The 19,312-nt window shown below is 36.6% G+C and overlaps 2 protein-coding genes across 2 annotated transcripts; both read left to right on the top strand.

Moving 5' to 3' along the window:
• The first annotated feature begins 69 nt into the window (after nucleotides 1-69).
• Nucleotides 70-1,188, top strand: LOC114930359 (uncharacterized). The gene has a single exon (XM_029302122.2). It carries the CDS (start codon nucleotides 70-72, stop codon nucleotides 1,186-1,188), a length of 1,119 nt encoding a protein of 372 aa, XP_029157955.2.
• Nucleotides 1,189-12,159: 10,971 nt separating this feature from the next.
• LOC114937135 (uncharacterized) lies at nucleotides 12,160-17,268 on the top strand. The gene has a single exon (XM_029310545.2). The coding sequence runs from the start codon at nucleotides 12,160-12,162 to the stop codon at nucleotides 17,266-17,268; it is 5,109 nt and encodes a 1,702-aa protein (XP_029166378.2).
• The last annotated feature ends 2,044 nt before the right edge of the window (nucleotides 17,269-19,312 follow it).

Below are 19,312 nucleotides of genomic sequence, written 5' to 3'. Positions count from 1 at the left end.
CAAGCGATCCTCCATCCCGAAGAGATCCAGAAAGCCAAACATTACTGGCTCCGAGTTATGCAATCCGAGATGTTTTCCGTTGAAATCTCGACTTTACAACGGCAACTTCCGTTACAAAAAACTAGTTCCTTATCCACACTCAATCCTTATTTGGACGCTGACGGACTTCTTCGCATCAGAGGACGGCTCCATCATGCTTGCCTTTCAGAAACGACGAAGAATCCGCTCGTATTACGAGCACATCCATTGCTAGTTCTTATTATTCAGCATCATCATCTCAGAACGTTACATGCTGGTCCCCAATTAACGCTCGCTTCATTACGTAATGAATTTTGGATCCACCGATCTCGCGCTACCGTTCGTGCTGTTCTGTATCAGTGCGTACAATGCACTCGTGAGCGCGCTAAAAAACCTGTTGAACTCATGGGCGATCTACCGGAGGCGAGAGTTAACCGTGCCGCTCGCGCATTTATACATACTGGCGTTGATTACGCTGGACCAATCACTGTCCGAACCGCGCCCGGCCGAGGACACAAATCGCAAAAGGCTTACATTGCGCTGTTCATATGTTTAACGACCAAAGCTATGCATTTAGAACTTGTTTCCGATTACAGCTCGCCGACCTTTATTGCAGCGTACCAGCGATTTGTCTCCCGCCGAGGACTACCGCAGTCCATGTACTCAGACAACGGTACAACATTTCATGGCGCTAATCGAGAATTATCCGAAGCTCACGCGAAAGCAATTCGCGATCCAAGCTTTCGTAATCGTCTCGCTAGCGATGGAACCGCGTGGCAGTTCCTACCCCCGGCCGCACCACATTTTGGCGGACTGTGGGAAGCCGGTGTCAAGAGCGTCAAATACCACATAAAGCGTTGCATCGGCCTCCATACATTAACTTTTGAAGAAATGACCACGTTTCTTTGTCGCATTGAAGCTTGCTTAAACTCTCGTCCGATTGCTCCCGTCTCCGATAATCCTGACGATTATCACGCGTTAACGCCTGGTCATTTCTTGATCGGTACCTCTCTTCTCGCTCCCGCCGAACCAAGCGTGCTTGAATTTAACGAGAATCGATTGTCGCGTTGGCAAATGATTCAACGTCTGACGGAAGAGTTTTGGCGGTCCTGGTCAAGCGATTACTTGCATTCTCTTCAACAACGCCCAAAATGGCGCGTTATCCAGTGACTTGCCAAAGTTGGCCAAATAGTCTTAGTGCGTAATCCCTTAGCTCCGCCCAGCCATTGGGACCTTGGACGAATTGTCGCCTGTCATCCAGGAGAAGATGGCCTGACGCGCGTTGTCACGGTCAAAACCTCCCGTTCTGAATATAAACGACCGATCGTGAAACTATGCTTCTTGCCTGTTGCGATTAATACCGAAGAAGTAAAAGATTCTGTTATGGCGGGCGGAATCTCGTCTTAATATGCGCTAACACCCCGTTCTTTGTTATTGAAGTATCTACGAGATACTGATATTCTTTGTACAGCGTTTATTCCATTATGTTTTCTATTATTGTTAAACCATTTGTATTTTTTTTTCGAATGCCTACATTCGAGGCGGGCGGTATGTTCAGGAATAAGCCTGATCCTAAAGTATAGGTTGTTCAATTCTCCGTTTATTATCATTCGACATCTCAGTAATTATTCGCGCCAACGCGGGACAACACGTCAAACGCACATGTGATCCACGTGTTACTCGCCTGTCTTTTCCTTTGCTCGACGCGAATCGCCTGCGCAAATCCCCAAAATTCTCGCTTCGCGCCTTGGCTACGTGTCTCGGATCATTATTGAGCGTCCAGCCACGAGACGAGATAGATCAATACACCTTTTGTTGAAATATCGTCCGCCTCGTTTCTAACACTCTTGTTATAATTTGTGATTTGAATAAAAGTATATTAAAACGAATCCGCGAGTGACCATTAACAAAAACTACCGCCTTGGCGTGCGAACCTTCTATACAAGGTTTTACCAACGAGAAACAAAACACGTTTATTGCACAGTTTATTATTATTACGTTTATTTATAGATTTTATAGAGTTTATTTTTGCATATGTACTTTTTTTATTTTGAATGTATTAATTTCATACACAGTAATTATATATATATTTTATTATTTAAATGGTTACAGTATTAAATACATATGCATAGTTGTAAGTGCAATAAAGTAATTATTAAATATTATTTTTTAAATATAGTATAAAACAAGAAAAGTTATAATAATATATACAGTTGAATATTAAAGTAAATTAAAGTTCTAAGTATTTTAGTACTTTTATGCGTAGCTGTAGCATAAAAAATTAACAATCACTATGTTTATTTTATTAATGCCTATATATTAAAAAGTTATGCACATTTAAGTTTTCTAACAATTGTATCAATTTTTTTTCATAATTCTGATAAAATGATAACTAGAATTTAAAAAAAATTACTTTAAAAATGATTTATTATAAGTATTAATTATATATGTTAGTGATATAGTTATTAAATATGATTAAATGATGTGATTTAACGTGAATGTGTATTAAATGATAGTTACACACCCACACACACGTACATATATAATAATATGGCTTATTTAATATAAAAAACTGTTAATCTCGGCTCGAATTATTGTGTTACAATAAAAATAAATTCTCGACGGCAATCGGAGCCTGTGCGGATGACATGCACAAAATTAATAAATTAAAATGAGATCTCAAATCAAACTCATTTATTAAATTCTAAACGTTTCGACCCACTTCGGGTCTTCTTCAGTAGCTGCAAAATACAAAGAAACAAAAATAAAAGATAATCGGTACAATCAGAAAATTATAAAACTCGTATACATACAATCCGCAAATAAATTAAATATCATTCTCCTCCCTATTCAAACCGTCCGGCCGTCGGAGTGTCTCCCTAACGGTGACCATCGTCAGGAAGGAAGCAGAGCAGTGACTCCCTTACCAACACTAATCAACATAGTATAAATTAAACGTATAAGATCCACAAGAATTATAAATTAAAAACCGGGAAGAACACTCACCCCGACAGCAAAAACAGAGAGAAGACGATGCTACACGTGACACATCACTCTAACGACTGTGCGGTATTCTACCTCGACACAGTCGATACATATATACGCAAAAAAAACAAATATAAAAATAAAATATGAAAATAAATATAAAAACAAATAATACTTATCGGCACTCATGTCAAAGGTCTAACGAAAAAATCCGGTTATGTATAGTCACAAAGCTAGATTTTGGTAAATTTTTCGATTAACAGATCAAAATTCTCGTTTAATTTGTCGGTGTCGCTATGTAAATTTAAACTATTCTTCTGACGCTTTATGTGGATCATTTCGGATATCAAACGTTTACCTAAAAAAGGCTCCTCGTCCAAGATTTTTACATCCTCCCAATTAAATTCATGGTTCAATAATCTATGTTCCGATATGACTGATAATTGTGACGCGTTTCTTTTTATGTTGCTGCGATGTTCTTTCATCCTAGTTTTCAACAATCTACCCGTCTGCCCTACATACGACGCATCACAATCCATACAATCAATTTTATAAACTACATTATTATGGAGTTCCCTTGGTAACTTATCCTTGTGTACTTTGATGAATTTACGGAGACTGTTAATTGCTGTATAGGATGGAATGACATCCAAATCACGTGTAATGTCCTCGATTCTCTTCGATACATTATTGATATACGGAATATTAAAGTACGAAACTTTTTTCTGCGTTGGAATCTTGTCATTGCATATATTTGCTCTATTGTTATGCAACTTATTATTGTACCGGAAGAACAACTTTTTTAACCGCGCTTGTAATGTTTGAAATATCAATTTGAGAGGATAATTATTAGACAAAAGAACTCCAATCATAGACTCAAAATTATCTTTATGGAATTTCGGATGAGATAGCCAAAAAACTCTATCTATGAGGCTGATAATGGTGCCTTTTTTATGGCAGAGAGGATGCTGCGACTCAAAATTTAAATATCTGCCTGAATACGTCGGCTTATGAAACAAATCAAACTCAATGCTCCCATTATTTATAATAATAGTGACGTCTAAAAAATTCAATCGGTTGTCAACCCCCTCCTCCATGGTGAACTGCAATCTAGGATGGAAAGAATTGAAAGTGTTTAAAACAATTTTAAGCATGGAGGGAGGGGCCGCCAACGCGATATCGTCAACATATCTAAAATAAAATGGAAATGACATTGGAATCGCAGCAATCGCTCTATACTCCAAATCTTGCAACGTGATATCCGCAATGATCGGTGAGAGAGGGGAACCCATAGGCGTGCCAAAAGTCTGTTGATAACATACATTATTAAACATAAAATAAGTCGAATTCATAATAAAACGAATTGCCAATAAAAATTCATCTCGTGGAATAATACACTCTTTTTCAATATACCCCCATCTGTTAATTAAACTATCGATAGCCATATCCAATGGTACGTTGGTGAACAATGATGCAACATCTAGTGAAACTAGCTTCACATCACTATCCACACATAAACCATTTAATTTGTTCACTAATTGGAAACTATCAGAAATAGCCGAATCAGGTTTCGGAATTGCCTTATGTATTATCTTATGTAAAAATTTTGCCAAGTAATAAAGAGGTGTATTCCTAGATGACACGATGACACGTAAAGGGCAATTCGGTTTATGCACCTTCGGCAGACCATACGCTCTCGGTAAAACCCCGTCCGTGCAGTTCAGGGATTTATATGTTGTTGAAGAAATGTAATTCTTCATTTTCCATCTATTTAAAATCCCGTGTAATTGATTAATTAGGTTCCTAGTCGGATCTTTTTTAACAACAGTATAAGTATCCCGGTCAGCCAGCAAATCACACATTTTGTCCATGTACATATCTCTGTTCATCGCAACCGTGATATTACCCTTATCCGCCTTCATAAATAAAATATCGGGATTATCTTGGATGAATTTACCCGTCAATTTGTAAGCCTTACAAAAACTATTTTTTGTGTGAGCTTTTCCAGACATGGAAATATGGAACTTATTTATTATGGGAAAGGCTCTATTTCTGACTGCAGATCGTTTTTCCACAGGGAGTTTAAAAATATTTTGTTCTATATTTTTCAACAACTCTATGGTGGTTTTATCTTTGTCAAATACTGGCAGACAGAAGTTCTCTCCTAACCGCAACAAATCTCAAATTTCACACGGTATCGATACGGATGATAAAATATGGCTTATATTTTTTGGAACGTATATATGTATTATTTAAAAAATAAAAATGTAATTAAATAAATTACATTTATTTGAAAGAAAAACGTAGAGGAGACAAGGGTTGATTGTAACACGAGTAAAAAGTAATAATCTTTAAAATTAATGAAAAACATATTTTATAGCAGCACTAAAAAGAGATAAATGCTCGGTAAACTTGTATTGAACGTTTATCTCTCCTTTTAGCACTGCTATAGCACTGCTATGAATTTAATTTTAAATATTGGTACTTTTACTCGTATTAAAACCAATCTTTGTCTCTCTTATATAAAACTCTTTTATGACGTATAAATTATATCACTATAACATTCCATTTCCTATTACAATGATGTCATAATGACATCACATCTGTATAAATTACATCACTGTAACATACCATTCCTATCACAATGATGTCATAGTGATATCACATCTGTATAAATTACATCGCTATAACATTCCATTTCTTATCACAATGATGTCATGATGACATCACATCTGTTACGAAGCGGACATTCGCACGTCACTATGACATCACTGTGATTTTATTTTGACATATTTTATCGTCACAGAGCAATGTCTTTGTGACATTACTGTGACATTTTTTGCTATATGGGTATATATCTTTGTAACTAAGCTTTAAATTAAAATTTTATTAAAGTAAACTCCACTTGAAATTAACTGAAGAATATAATTATGTTGACCATTTAACTCTACAAAGTTTAGTTTGCGAGAAACTCGTTTTTTTCAATCGCTTTAACTCGAAAATTATCGACTTCTCAACATTTTCGCTGAGGAAAAATGATTTCCAAATTGGCCAGAGAATTCGGTATTATATGTCATATATGTTTATTTAGTTACACCCAGTATATATATATATATATATATATATATATATATGTATATACATATACAGGGTGTAACTAAATAAATCACACGCACACGTACTTACGAGTATGCGCGCGCGCACACGCACACTTATACACACATACACATGTTTATATATATATATATAAACATGTATATGTGTGTATAAGTGTGTGTATAAGTGCGCGCGCGCGCGCGCATACTCGTAAGTACGTGTGCGTGTGCGTGTGCGTGCGTGTGTGTGTGTGTGTGCGCGCGCGTGTGCGTGTGCGTGTGTGTGTGTATGTGTATAAATTGAAAGGATTCTATCAGGTATAGATGAAATTTAAATAGTTACTTTATTGCCAAAAATTAATTTTTATTAATTTATTTTTATGAGAAAAATTTTTATTATATTGTAAAATTAATAAAAAAAACTTGATTTTATATCGTGAAATTAATAAAAAACTTGGTGGAAATATATTAATTCAAACTTCATGTATGTATATATACGTATATAATTTCAAATAAAGAGTATATGTATAATTACCATATTGAGTTTTAGAATTTAAAATGTTTTGAATAGTAACTGGTTCATAAATTTTAGTTTCCTCATATTCTCGAATTTTTCCAATGACATTCACAACTGTATAATCTTTGATAGTTAAATCCATAGGGACATTTCCTAAACTCTTAGAATAACGTTTTTGAGAAAAAGCTCCGGATACATGTACCACCTATATACATATAAAAAATATAATTATTAATTTTATAAAATACTTATTAATTATGAAATTTATTATTAAAAATGTTCATCAATAGAAAAGTTTAAATTTTGCAACAATTGTTGTAAGATGACTTTGAAACATATTTGCTAAAAAAGAATTTTCTAAAATTATAAGTTATAAATATTGTAATAAGAAATGTTTTTATGTATACATACATACATACATTTTAAAATTATTTATAATGAAATAAATAATGAGATAAATATTTAACAAAAGTCAATTTCTTTTACAATATTTATAACTTATAATTAGAAAATGATTTTTTAACAAAAAATGTGTTTTGTAAAGTCATTTTACATTATTTATTATAAAACTTAAACTTTCCTATATGAGTTTTTTATATTCAAGATAAAAACAAATTTACATTAAAAAATTTGTTATCAAAATTAATTGATCAATTGTAAATAATTTTTTTAAATTATAAAATTGATTTTTTATTTGTAATATTTTACTAACAGTAAATTAACATTATTTCTAAATGTTAAAATTTAGTTTTGTTATATATAATTTATAAATTATACTTCGGCTCGTATACAATTAAAATATGTGATATAATAAAAGGCCAACTTAACGAGCTTATATGCTATTAATTGAAAAATTTATTTATTAATTTACGTCATACTATACAAAAGTTGAGATAAACGTTTCGACTGTACGACAGTCTTTTTCAATATCCTAATAATATGTTAAAAAATTAATTTAGTCATATCGACCTTATTATACAATAAATACAACAATTATGAGATTATATGACGAACGCAGTACAAAATTCATGTTTGTTGGCATGAGTTAGAGCGTCAGATGCTGTTATATTATGTAACGACATTTTTTGTCACGAACATAACACTTTTTTTAAAAAAATTATTTCTTTTTACTTAACATAATCACAATGTGTACTTTTTTAAAAAACAAGATATCGATTTGTTTTTTAAAAAAGTACACATTGTGATTATGTTAAGTAAAAAGAAATAATTTTTATAAAAAAAGTGTTATGTTCGTGACAAAAAATGTCGTTACATAATATAACAGCATCTGACGCTCTAACTCATGCCAACAAACATGAATTTTGTACTGCGTTTGTCATATAATCTCATAATTGTTGTATTTATAATAAGGTCGATATGACTAAATTAATTTTTTAACATATTATTAGGATATTGAAAAAGACTGTCGTACAGTCGAAACGTTTATCTCAACTTTTGTATAGTATGACGTAAATTAATAAATAAATTTTTCAATTAATAGCATATAAGCTCGTTAAGTTGGCCTTTTATTATATCACATATTTTAGTTTTGTTATTAATTTTTATTATTAATAATTTTTATTAAAAAAAAACATTTTTTATAGAATATTTTTATTAATAATTTTATCTCAATTTTTTATAGAATTGACATCATAAAATTAATTATTTATTTTATTGTAAGATTATTTATAAATTATGTTGATTTTTACATTTTATAATTATTTATAAAAAGATTTTTTAAGAACAGTTAATATTTTATGTAATAACAAATATATAAAATAATGTCTTAATTTATGTTGTAAACATTTGTAATAAAATGATTTTAATTTTGTGATAAAAACTTACAAATGATGTTTTAAAGTTATGTATAACTCGATTTATGTTATTGCCCCATATAGTAACTTGAACCTTCCAGTCTTTATTATTTTTCAAAATTACTCGACAACGTTGAACTTCACCATTTTTAGTTTTAACAGCAATTGTACTGTCGATTTGTTCCACCATACTGATAAAACACCTTAAAAAAAAATATATATATAAACAATTAATATTTTATATTTATTAAAAAAATAAAAAAATAATTAAAAGTTCAATAAAATTTTTAATAAATGTATCTTTTATACATCAATTACATTTATATGATTTTATGCTACTATTATATAGTTTTATTCTTAAACTGACAGAATTTTACAAATTTGACGATAATACTGAAATAGTGAGAATAAGTAATAAATATGAATAAAAAATTTATGAATAAAAAATTAAATATTAAAAAATTTTTAAAACTTACACTGTACCATCATTAGGTAACATAACTTCGAAAAGTTCTCTTGGTGAAACATATAATGTTGGATTATCACACAACTCACGATAAATGTCTGATTCGCTATCCATTTTCTTTGTAGCTTTATCCTAGAATTTTTAAATAAAAAATATTTCAATGTAACGTACACACGCAATTTTAAAATAAAAATATAAATAGCAACTAAAATTTAATATTATATAGTAAGAATATATATTTATAAGAATATATTATTATTAAGACAAATAATATAAATATTTTTAACAAAAATCAATTGGAATATAAATAATTGTAAAATAATTTTTTGTAATAGTTTATATTAGCAAATATATAAATGTTTAGTTGTAATTAATATAAGTTGTAAATAATTAATATAAGTTGTAATTAATATATGTAACAAATATTTAGCGAAAATTTTTTTGAAATATCATAATTAAGTGACTATAAGACGAAATATACAATATATGTATACAATATTTTAATTGTAAGATAGATTTAAGCACATATTTAATTATAAGTTATATAATTGTAATTAGTATAAATAAATTATTCATATAACTTCATATATATTTACCGTTTAGTTTAATAAATCACAAAGAATCAAATTTATATAATAATTATAATAATATTTCAATTTTATGCACAATTAATAATACTAAATGAATTATACGATGTCTGTTACTTTTAACGATGATGTTACCATCATTACGTAGCGATGTACATGTTAAAATATATGCGTAATGACATTACCATGATACAATGTTACATAGCAACCATCGTTATTAGGACTAAAGGATATCGCACACAAATTACATAAGCTGCATATGCATAGCATAAGACCTTATGGACCAATGAGCATCAAGCATTGAATCACATGCTCGATGTTCATTGGTCCATAAGGTCTTATGCTATGCATATGCAGTTTATGCAATTTGTGTGCGATAGCATTAAAGGCCGCCGCACACACTTTTGCATGACATATAATGTAAGTGTATAAAGAATTTGATTGGTTGAATTTTATTATGCATGTGCTGATGGACCAATAAAATGTCTAGATTCGAAAATTTTTCTATGCTACAGCCAATTAATACGTTTGAAAAATTTATTCTACGACAAATGTAATATCAACTGAACATGTCAACTTATTGCACAATAAATTTTTAGTTTTAAAGATTGGTAGCAATTGATTTGAAAATAAATAGTAGGTACACTACATACTCTAATTGTGTGTGACAACTTAAAAGGTTATAGATATCGTTACACCTTAAAAGAATTCTTAAAAATTCTTGAAAATTTCTCGTCGAGCAGCAAAAAAATTATTTGTTTCAATAATATATGAAGTGACAGATATAAGAACAATAAGGTAAATTATTTTGAAATATAATATGTCATAAGATCATTAAAGAAAATACAAAATCGCATTTAAAAATATAAATACTGTTATATTCTAATAATTGATTATGTAAATATATAACTTTAAAATACATATGCTGAGTATTGGAAAATTTAAATATATTTAAAGTATATATATATATATATAATATATATATATATATATATTATATATATATATATAATATATATATATATATATATTATATGTAAATATATGAGGTATTCCATTTCAAATCGTGCGTGCATGCGTGCGTGCGTGTGTACGTGTATAGTTTATATATATAAAACCAGTATTGAACAATGTATATAAATTTTATATAAATTTAATATTGTATGTAGTTTTTAAAAAATTTATGTAAAATTTATATTAATTAGTTTGTATAAAATTTATACAAGATATAGTATAAAAAGGATGGGATCGGTAAAATTATATATATATAGTTGTCTTAAAGAAAAAACTATATTTTATTTACATTAATTGATTTGTCTCATGTGCATAAAATATTAAGTAAACGATGTATATAATATTATGTATATATAAAATGTTAAAATTACACAAAATTAAACATTTCACGAGATATTTTGTAATTTATGTCAAAATACTGTTTAAAATATTATAACTAAAAAAAGTATTTAATAAAAAAATATTTTTTTGTAATATTTTGAAAAGCTCTCGAGATAAGGTATAGAAAAATATCAAATAAAAATGTGGGTTTTCATTTAAAATTTTAAAGTTGACTTTGAGATTTTCTTTATAACTACACTTAAGATCAAATGTGTATTACCATTTCATATATTTTTTATATAATATATTTGTTACTATATTCTTGAAAAGAAATGATATCACTGCCAAAATATTTGCTGAAAATACAAAATAATATCAATTGATAATATATAATATATACCTATTAAATACATTGTCATATACATATAGATAATATAAAAATTTATTTGTTTAAAAGATAAAATAATAATTTTAAATAGTTTTGTGTTAATATAATTTTAATTTTTTTTTACAGTGGATTGATATTTGATTTTTGTTCGAAATTGAGAAGAAATTAATATAATTATTTCAGTCTGTATTTTTCTGTCTAAAAATCGATATTTTCTTCCGATGAATATGCGAAAAAACCGCGGAAAAAAGGCTCGCCCGATATAAACAAGTAGGCGATAAATCAGGATTATTTTAACAAGCTGTCAATAACAACAACATTGCTTAACCGAAAGCAACGATCACCGCATTGATTATCAATGTAATAGACATGCGCCGTTCGATCACGTGGCTTCCGAAAGCCAATCGATCTCGCTATCGAGCATTTCGCGCATGTCAGGTGCGTGCTTGTTTCGCGTAAATTACGGGGCCTCCAATAAAGACAGGCGCCCTCGCGTCACCTTCGAACATTTTTAAATAACCGAAATTAATTGGTGAAGTAAAAATTAGTGGGGCTTCAGTACCGCACCGATAAAAGAAGCGCCCACCAAAATTGGGCGGCTAGTCTCTCGAGTCTCAGTACGTACAACCGCTATTAAACCGCTTATAAATTACCGCAATTATTACCGCAATTATTACCGCACACTCACTTGGAAATCGATCTCGGCTTATCTATTGGAACTTTGTAAAATTACTGTATCGTTAAATTGTGAAAGTAAATTCTGTGTTAATTATTGAAGAGTGAATGATTTCTATCGGCCTTCTAATACGCGCTCTCCTTCTCGCGTTCGCGCAAACATAACATTTTGGTCCTTCGAGCCGGATATTTTATCAGTTCGTCGCGCCGGCACGCGTGTGAACATTCTTGAAGACGAGAGTGAAGTGTCTGAAAAAGAAATACTGTAAGTGTCACATCATGGATGCCGCTATATTATTAGATAGTCAGCGTGAGATCCAAGTTCGAATCTCACGCTCGGTCGAATACCTGAAGAAGATGGGCGCTCCTAACATCACATCCAGTGCCGTAACTACCCGCATCAGACTTCTTGATCAAGCCTGGGATAAGTTCGTCATCCAGCACGATCAGCTGCGTATTGCCTTGAAAGATAAGTTCAGAGAAAGTGATTACGTTACTTCAGGACTCCATGATTTGACTGAAAATACGTACGTACAGCAAAGGAGCATCCTGGACGGCTACGCTGAACGCATTCGGTCAGCCTCGGAAACCGTCAAGCTAAACGAAGCCGCTCCTCGAACCGCATTACCTCGAGTCAGGATTCCGCAGTTTTCGGGAGCTTACTCCGAGTGGCCAACCTTCCGAGATCTCTTCCTGTCTGTCGTCGGTGATAACGCCACCATCTCTAACATCGAACGCCTGCATCATCTTCGGTCGAGTTTGAACGGACAGGCTGAAAAATTGATAAGTTCATTACCGGTGACAGGAGACAACTACGAACGTGCATGGATGATACTGTGCAAACACTACGAAAATGAGAGAGAACTCATCCGATGCAACTTCGCCGCATTCACCGCCGTGCCGAGAATGAAGAACGGAACTGCTGACGAACTGCATCGCATCCACAACGCTGCCGTCACAGTCGTCAACGCACAGGAGAGTATAGGTCGTCCCATTGAATCTCACGGAATGGACCTCCTAAACTATCTTATCGTCGAGCAATTCGACGCACACACTCGAATGGAATGGGAAAATTCCATATCCGACTCCAACAAGTCACCATCGCACGAAACACTTTTGGAGTTCATGACGCGACGGATGTTCACACTTAACGCCGTGCATCCGAAGACTCTCAAGAAGAACTTCGGAGAGTCTTCACGAACGGCGAAGACACATGTTGCGAAGCACGGAACTGACCTTCCACAATGCGCACTGTGCCATGAGAAGCACCATCTGATGACGTGTCGCGAATTTAAGACGAAATCCGCGGCAGATCGAAAGGCCTTCGTTGAGACGCACAGACTGTGTTTCAACTGCCTCGGAAATCATTATCTTACAAAATGTCAGTCGAAGAAGAACTGCTACACATGCAAGGCACGTCATCACACTTCACTGCACGACGCATACAGCACGGTCACCGCACAAACACCAGAAGCCACTTCACTCGCCGCACTGCACAAAGCCAAGGAGCAGAAGGCTGTACTCCTCGCCACTGCTCGGGTGAACGTAGCCGATCGCCATGGAGCACCGCACGACGTCCGAGCACTGATCGATCAGGGATCAGAGGTGTCGATCGTTTCTGAAGCACTGGTGCAACGACTGAACCTGCCTCGATCACGCACCGACATGGCCATCTTTGGGATCGGAGGCGCACGACCAGGATCAACGCGTGGCAAGGTCACGCTGCACCTCACTTCGGACATCACGAACGCCCGGCTCTCCGTGATTGCGTTTATACTCCCACGCCTGTCACTTCTTCAAGGCTCCACGTCCAGCACACCAGAAGATTGGCCGCATATTCGAGGACTCCAACTGGCGGATCCTCAATTTCGCGAGAACGATCCAGCCGAGCTACTCCTGGGAGCGGAGGTGTGCTCCTTAATTCTTGAAGAGGGTCTACGCAAGGGTGGACCTCAGATGCCAGTCGCGCAGAAGACATCGCTAGGATGGATCCTCTTTGGAGGCTCCGGCGTCGCATCCGCAGAAGAGCACCGTCGCACATTCCAGTGCACTGCCGATCACGAGCTATTCGAGCTGGTGCAGCAGTTTTGGGAACAGGAACGGGAGCCCAACGCAGTCACGACACTCTCCGCCGAAGAGCAGCAATGCGAGGAATTCTTCGTGCACACGCACACTCGCACCTCTTCAGGACGATACGTGGTGAAGCTGCCGTTCTCCTCACCAATCACTGCACTCCGCGAAACCCGCAAACCAGCCGAGCGGCTTCTCACAACGATGGAGAGGCGATGCGTCCAGGACCCTCGATTCGGCAATCTGTATCGCAGCTTCATGACAGAATACGAAGACCTGAAACATATGACGCTGGTGACATGCTCCACAACGAGCAATCAGTCAACGTACTTACCACATCATGGAGTACTCAAGGAGTCCAGTGCCACGACGAAGCTGAGGGTCGTGTTCAATGGGTCGCAGCGAACGCGAACTGGAGACTCTTTAAACGCACACCTCATGACTGGAGCAAATCTTCTGCCAGCTCTTCCTGACGTACTACTCCGATGGCGTCAACACCAGTATGTCTTCGTTGCTGATATAGAGAAAATGTATCGGCAGATACTCGTGCATCCGGATGACTGCAGATTCCAAACGATCCTGTGGCGTCATTCAACTGATGATGAAGTGCGAGAGTACCAGCTGAGAACGGTCACCTACGGTCTGGCGTGTGCTCCGTTTCTCGCCATACGGACACTCCGTCAGCTCGCAACGGACGAAGAAGAGCAGTTTCCTCGTGGCGCCGTAGCTCTGCGTCGAGATTGTTATGTCGACGATGTGGTCACCGGCTCAAATACGCTGAACGATGCGATCGCACTCCAGATGGAAATTCGCAACCTCTGCTTGGCGGACGGATTTCCGTTGAAGAAGTGGGCAGCCAACGACGAGAGGATCCTGACTGGAGTACCAAGCGATCATCGTTTGCAGCAATTGCCGCCAGCTTGGGAAGGAGAGAGTCACTCCACGCTAGGACTCCGCTGGCACCCGCAACACGACCAGTTCTCTTTCGTGTTTCATCCGCACGCTGCCATCAACCACACGAAGAGAACGGTTTTATCCGAAACCGCACGGCTCTTCGATCCAATGGGGTGGCTCGCTCCAGTCGTGATTCGAGCAAAAATTCTCATTCAATCCACGTGGCTGCAAGGATTGGACTGGGACACCCCGCTGCCGCCATCCGACGCTCGAGAGTGGCAACGTCTTCTAGAAGAACTCCATCTTCTAGATCAGGTGCGAATAAAACGCTGGCTCGGGACCGGAGCAGATAAGGCCTCGCTGCAGCTTCATGGCTTCGCCGATGCATCCGAACGAGGATATGCAGCCGCAGTATACATCCGCATCACTGAAAGGGACGAAACGTCAGTAAGGTTATTGATGGCCAAAAGCAAGGTAGCACCCGTCAAACAAGTGACCTTGCCGAGGCTGGAGTTGTGCGCCGCCACGCTACTCACCAATTTGACGCGACATGTCAAACAAACGCTCGACCTGACAACATCAGACACGTACTTATGGTCAGATTCAACAGTGACCCTCCAATGGATTCGCGGTCACTCCTCACGCTGGAAGACTTTCGTCGCCAATCGAGTCGCTCACATCCAGACGCAGCTGCCTAATGCACAATGGAGACACGTAGCTGGTCGCGACAACCCTGCGGACTGTGCATCAAGGGGTATTAATCCAAGCGAACTAATCAATCACGCTTTATGGTGGACAGGACCTACCTGGTTGTCACAGCTCGAATCGGCCTGGCCAAATTCCGTGATGGAGATCCGAGGAGACGACGTGCCAGAAAGGAAAGCCACGAGCCTGATGACTGTCAACCGGGTCATCGTCGAGCCAGAAATCCTGCTCCGCTTCTCATCTCTGCATCGCCTGCTACGGATATCCGCATGGTGCCGTCGCTGGCTGCGCGCTTCTGAGCCGACTCACACCGCTGGACTAACGTTGAGTCCTGAGGAACTCGACATGGCACTCTTTCGCTGGCTTCGAGAAGTGCAGACACTGCACTTCACGGACGAGATCACCGCAGTCGCAGCTGGACGCTCCGTCGCACCACGCAGCACATTAGTCAAGCTGACTCCGTTCCTCGACGACCATGGTGTTCTGAGAGTGGGAGGTCGGCTTAAGCACGCCCTGCTGACACAAGATGAGAGGCACCCGATGATCATTCCAACCTCGTCGTGGCTGACTCGTCTGCTCGTGGAATCCTGTCACCGTCGGACGCTGCATGGCGGAGTGCAACTTACTCTGGGGCTGCTTCGACTGCGCTTCTGGATTCCACGAGGACGCACAGTTGTGAAACAGCAACTACATCGCTGCATCACCTGCACAAGATGGCGAGCAACGACGCTGCAGCCACCGATGGGTAATCTACCCCGCGATCGGGTCACTCCGACTCGGCCATTTCTGCGCACCGGAGTGGACTATGCAGGACCTATCCTCATCCGAACGAGCAAGGGACGAGGACACCGCGCCTATAAGGGCTATATCGCAGTATTCATCTGTTTTTGGTCCAGAGCCATCCACCTCGAACTTGACTCGGATTACTCTTCAGAGGCCTTCATCGCCGCTTTACGTCGCTTTGTCTCACGTCGAGGTCTCTGTACGGACATATATAGCGACTGTGGAACGACCTTCATCGGGGCTGACCGCACTTTACGGGAACTCTTCGTCGCTGCATCCACAGAGGGCCGTGGAATCGCACGCGTAGCTGCTGAACATGGCATACGGTGGCACTTTAATCCACCAGCAGCTCCGCACTTCGGCGGATTGTGGGAGGCAGCCGTCAAATCCGCTAAGTATCACTTGCGGAGGGTGATAGGTGAAACCACTCTCACCTTTGAGGAACTGACCACTCTCCTCACACAAATTGAGGCCTGTTTAAATTCTCGTCCATTACAGGCACTCTCTGACGATCCAGACGATATTACAGCACTGACTCCGGGCCACTTCCTGATCGGCGCGCCGCTTCTCGCCATCCCGGAGCCAGTACAGGAGGACACCAGTGGATCCGCAGCATCACGATGGCATCATCTCCAGGCGATGCGAGATCACTTTTGGCAAAGATGGTCGGGAGAGTACATCCATGGACTCATCTCACGACCTAAATGGTTGAAGGTCGATACCACACCTCACATCGGAGCACTCTGCCTTGTGCGCTCCGAGATTTCGCCTCCAAACCGATGGCCTCTCGCCCGGATCACAAAACTGCATCCCGGCGACAACGGGATCGTACGCGTGGTCACCGTTCGAACCGCGACCTCCGAGCTCGTGCGTCCGCTCGTAAAAATCGTCTTACTTCCCGACTTCACAACGGACGTAACGACACGCAACGCATAGACAGAAATACACGACACATCACATACGCACTGTAACCACTGTTCACATTCACACGCATTATTTCACATCGAAACCGCGTGTCACTATTCTCAGCTGATCGCACCACACTGTCAACACGTGTTCATCGTTTCAGCTGATCGAGCGACATTCCACGCGATAATCACGTGTATCTCGCCGCGCCGGCGCGCGCCTACCCCACTATCAATCGCGATCGAACATTCATAGCGTCTTATTGTCAGCGGGTGACAAGGCGGGCGGGATGTTCGAAATTGAGAAGAAATTAATATAATTATTTCAGTCTGTATTTTTCTGTCTAAAAATCGATATTTTCTTCCGATGAATATGCGAAAAAACCGCGGAAAAAAGGCTCGCCCGATATAAACAAGTAGGCGATAAATCAGGATTATTTTAACAAGCTGTCAATAACAACAACATTGCTTAACCGAAAGCAACGATCACCGCATTGATTATCAATGTAATAGATATGCGCCGTTCGATCACGTGGCTTCCGAAAGCCAATCGATCTCGCTATCGAGCATTTCGCGCATGTCAGGTGCGTGCTTGTTTCGCGTAAATTACGGGGCCTCCAATAAAGACAGGCGCCCTCGCGTCACCTTCGAACATTTTTAAATAACCGAAATTAATTGGTGAAGTAAAAATTAGTGGGGCTTCAGTACCGCACCGATAAAAGAAGCGCCCACCAAAATTGGGCGGCTAGTCTCTCGAGTCTCAGTACGTACAACCGCTATTAAACCGCTTATAAATTACCGCAATTATTACCGCAATTATTACCGCACACTCACTTGGAAATCGATCTCGGCTTATCTATTGGAACTTTGTAAAATTACTGTATCGTTAAATTGTGAAAGTAAATTCTGTGTTAATTATTGAAGAGTGAATGATTTCTATCGGCCTTCTAATACGCGCTCTCCTTCTCGCGTTCGCGCAAACATAACAATTTTTATCGTTGAATATATATGATCCAACTGAATATATATGAGCAAAATATAGCATATTCAGGTATTATTTTATTTTTTATTTGAATTAATAATAAATATTTCACATAATAAGACAAATATATATAAATAATAAATAAGCTAATATATATAAATAATAAATAAGCTAATATATGTAAATAATAAATAAGCTAATAAAAATATTTTGTTTCAGGTTTGGTAGCCACTTATATTTTTTGGCTAAAACAAAGCTCCAATCCAGCTTTTGTAATTTGATAATTGGACATAATTGTGAAAATTTAGATAAAAATTTGACATAAATATTTGACATTATAGTTGTAACACTACAAGTATTATTTGATATTTTAATTGTTGATATTTGAAATTTGTAAGAAATTAATGAATGTTTGATTTACATTTAAATATTTTATTATCAAGAACACTATACATATACTTGTTACATAACAATTATATTTGCTATATAAAATTAAATTAAATTTTTATTTGAATGTTAAATTAATATTATCGTGTTATAGTTATTTATTATTAAATTGATATTTAATGTAAGTGCAATATTGAAATTTATAATTTAACAACTGTGTAAAATAAAAACAGTTATTTTATGTAATATTTTATTTAATTTTAAATCATCAGTGTGCTATTTTCATTTAAATAAAATTTAATAAAATTATATAATAGTCTGTTATTTAATTTATTAACTACAAATTTATTAACTAAAAATTAATTTAAAATTTATATAAACAAATATTTTGTTTGTATATACATTTATATTTGTTACATTTTATAATATTTAAATTTTATTGATCTGTGTAAACATTTAACAAAAAAGATTTAATTAAAATAATTTAAAAATGGGTAAACGTAAAGCTATTCGTACTCGAGAGGAAGAAGAATAATTTCAGCGATTAAAGAGAGAACAAAAGGCTTTAAATCAACAAAAATACCGCGAGAGAAAAAAAGAAAATGCAACAAACAATATAGCTGAGTCATCTAAAGTTTGTGAATCAAGAAATTTATTAAATAATAGTTCATCAGTTGCAGTGTCTAAATCGCAAAATCCTTTGGTC

The sequence above is a fragment of the Nylanderia fulva genome, unplaced genomic scaffold (genome assembly GCF_048542155.1).
Source record: "Nylanderia fulva isolate GAGA-0341 unplaced genomic scaffold, ASM4854215v1 Scaffold939, whole genome shotgun sequence".
Lineage (NCBI taxonomy): Eukaryota > Metazoa > Arthropoda > Insecta > Hymenoptera > Formicidae > Nylanderia > Nylanderia fulva.
The sequence above is the reverse complement of the archived record's forward strand: the minus strand, read 5'-3'. Positions and strand labels throughout refer to the sequence as shown.

Coding starts and splice junctions, on each gene's coding strand:
- LOC114930359 (XM_029302122.2), top strand. CDS start 70: ATGTTTTCCGTTGAAATCTCGACTTTACAACGGCAACTTCCGTTACAA.
- LOC114937135 (XM_029310545.2), top strand. CDS start 12,160: ATGGATGCCGCTATATTATTAGATAGTCAGCGTGAGATCCAAGTTCGA.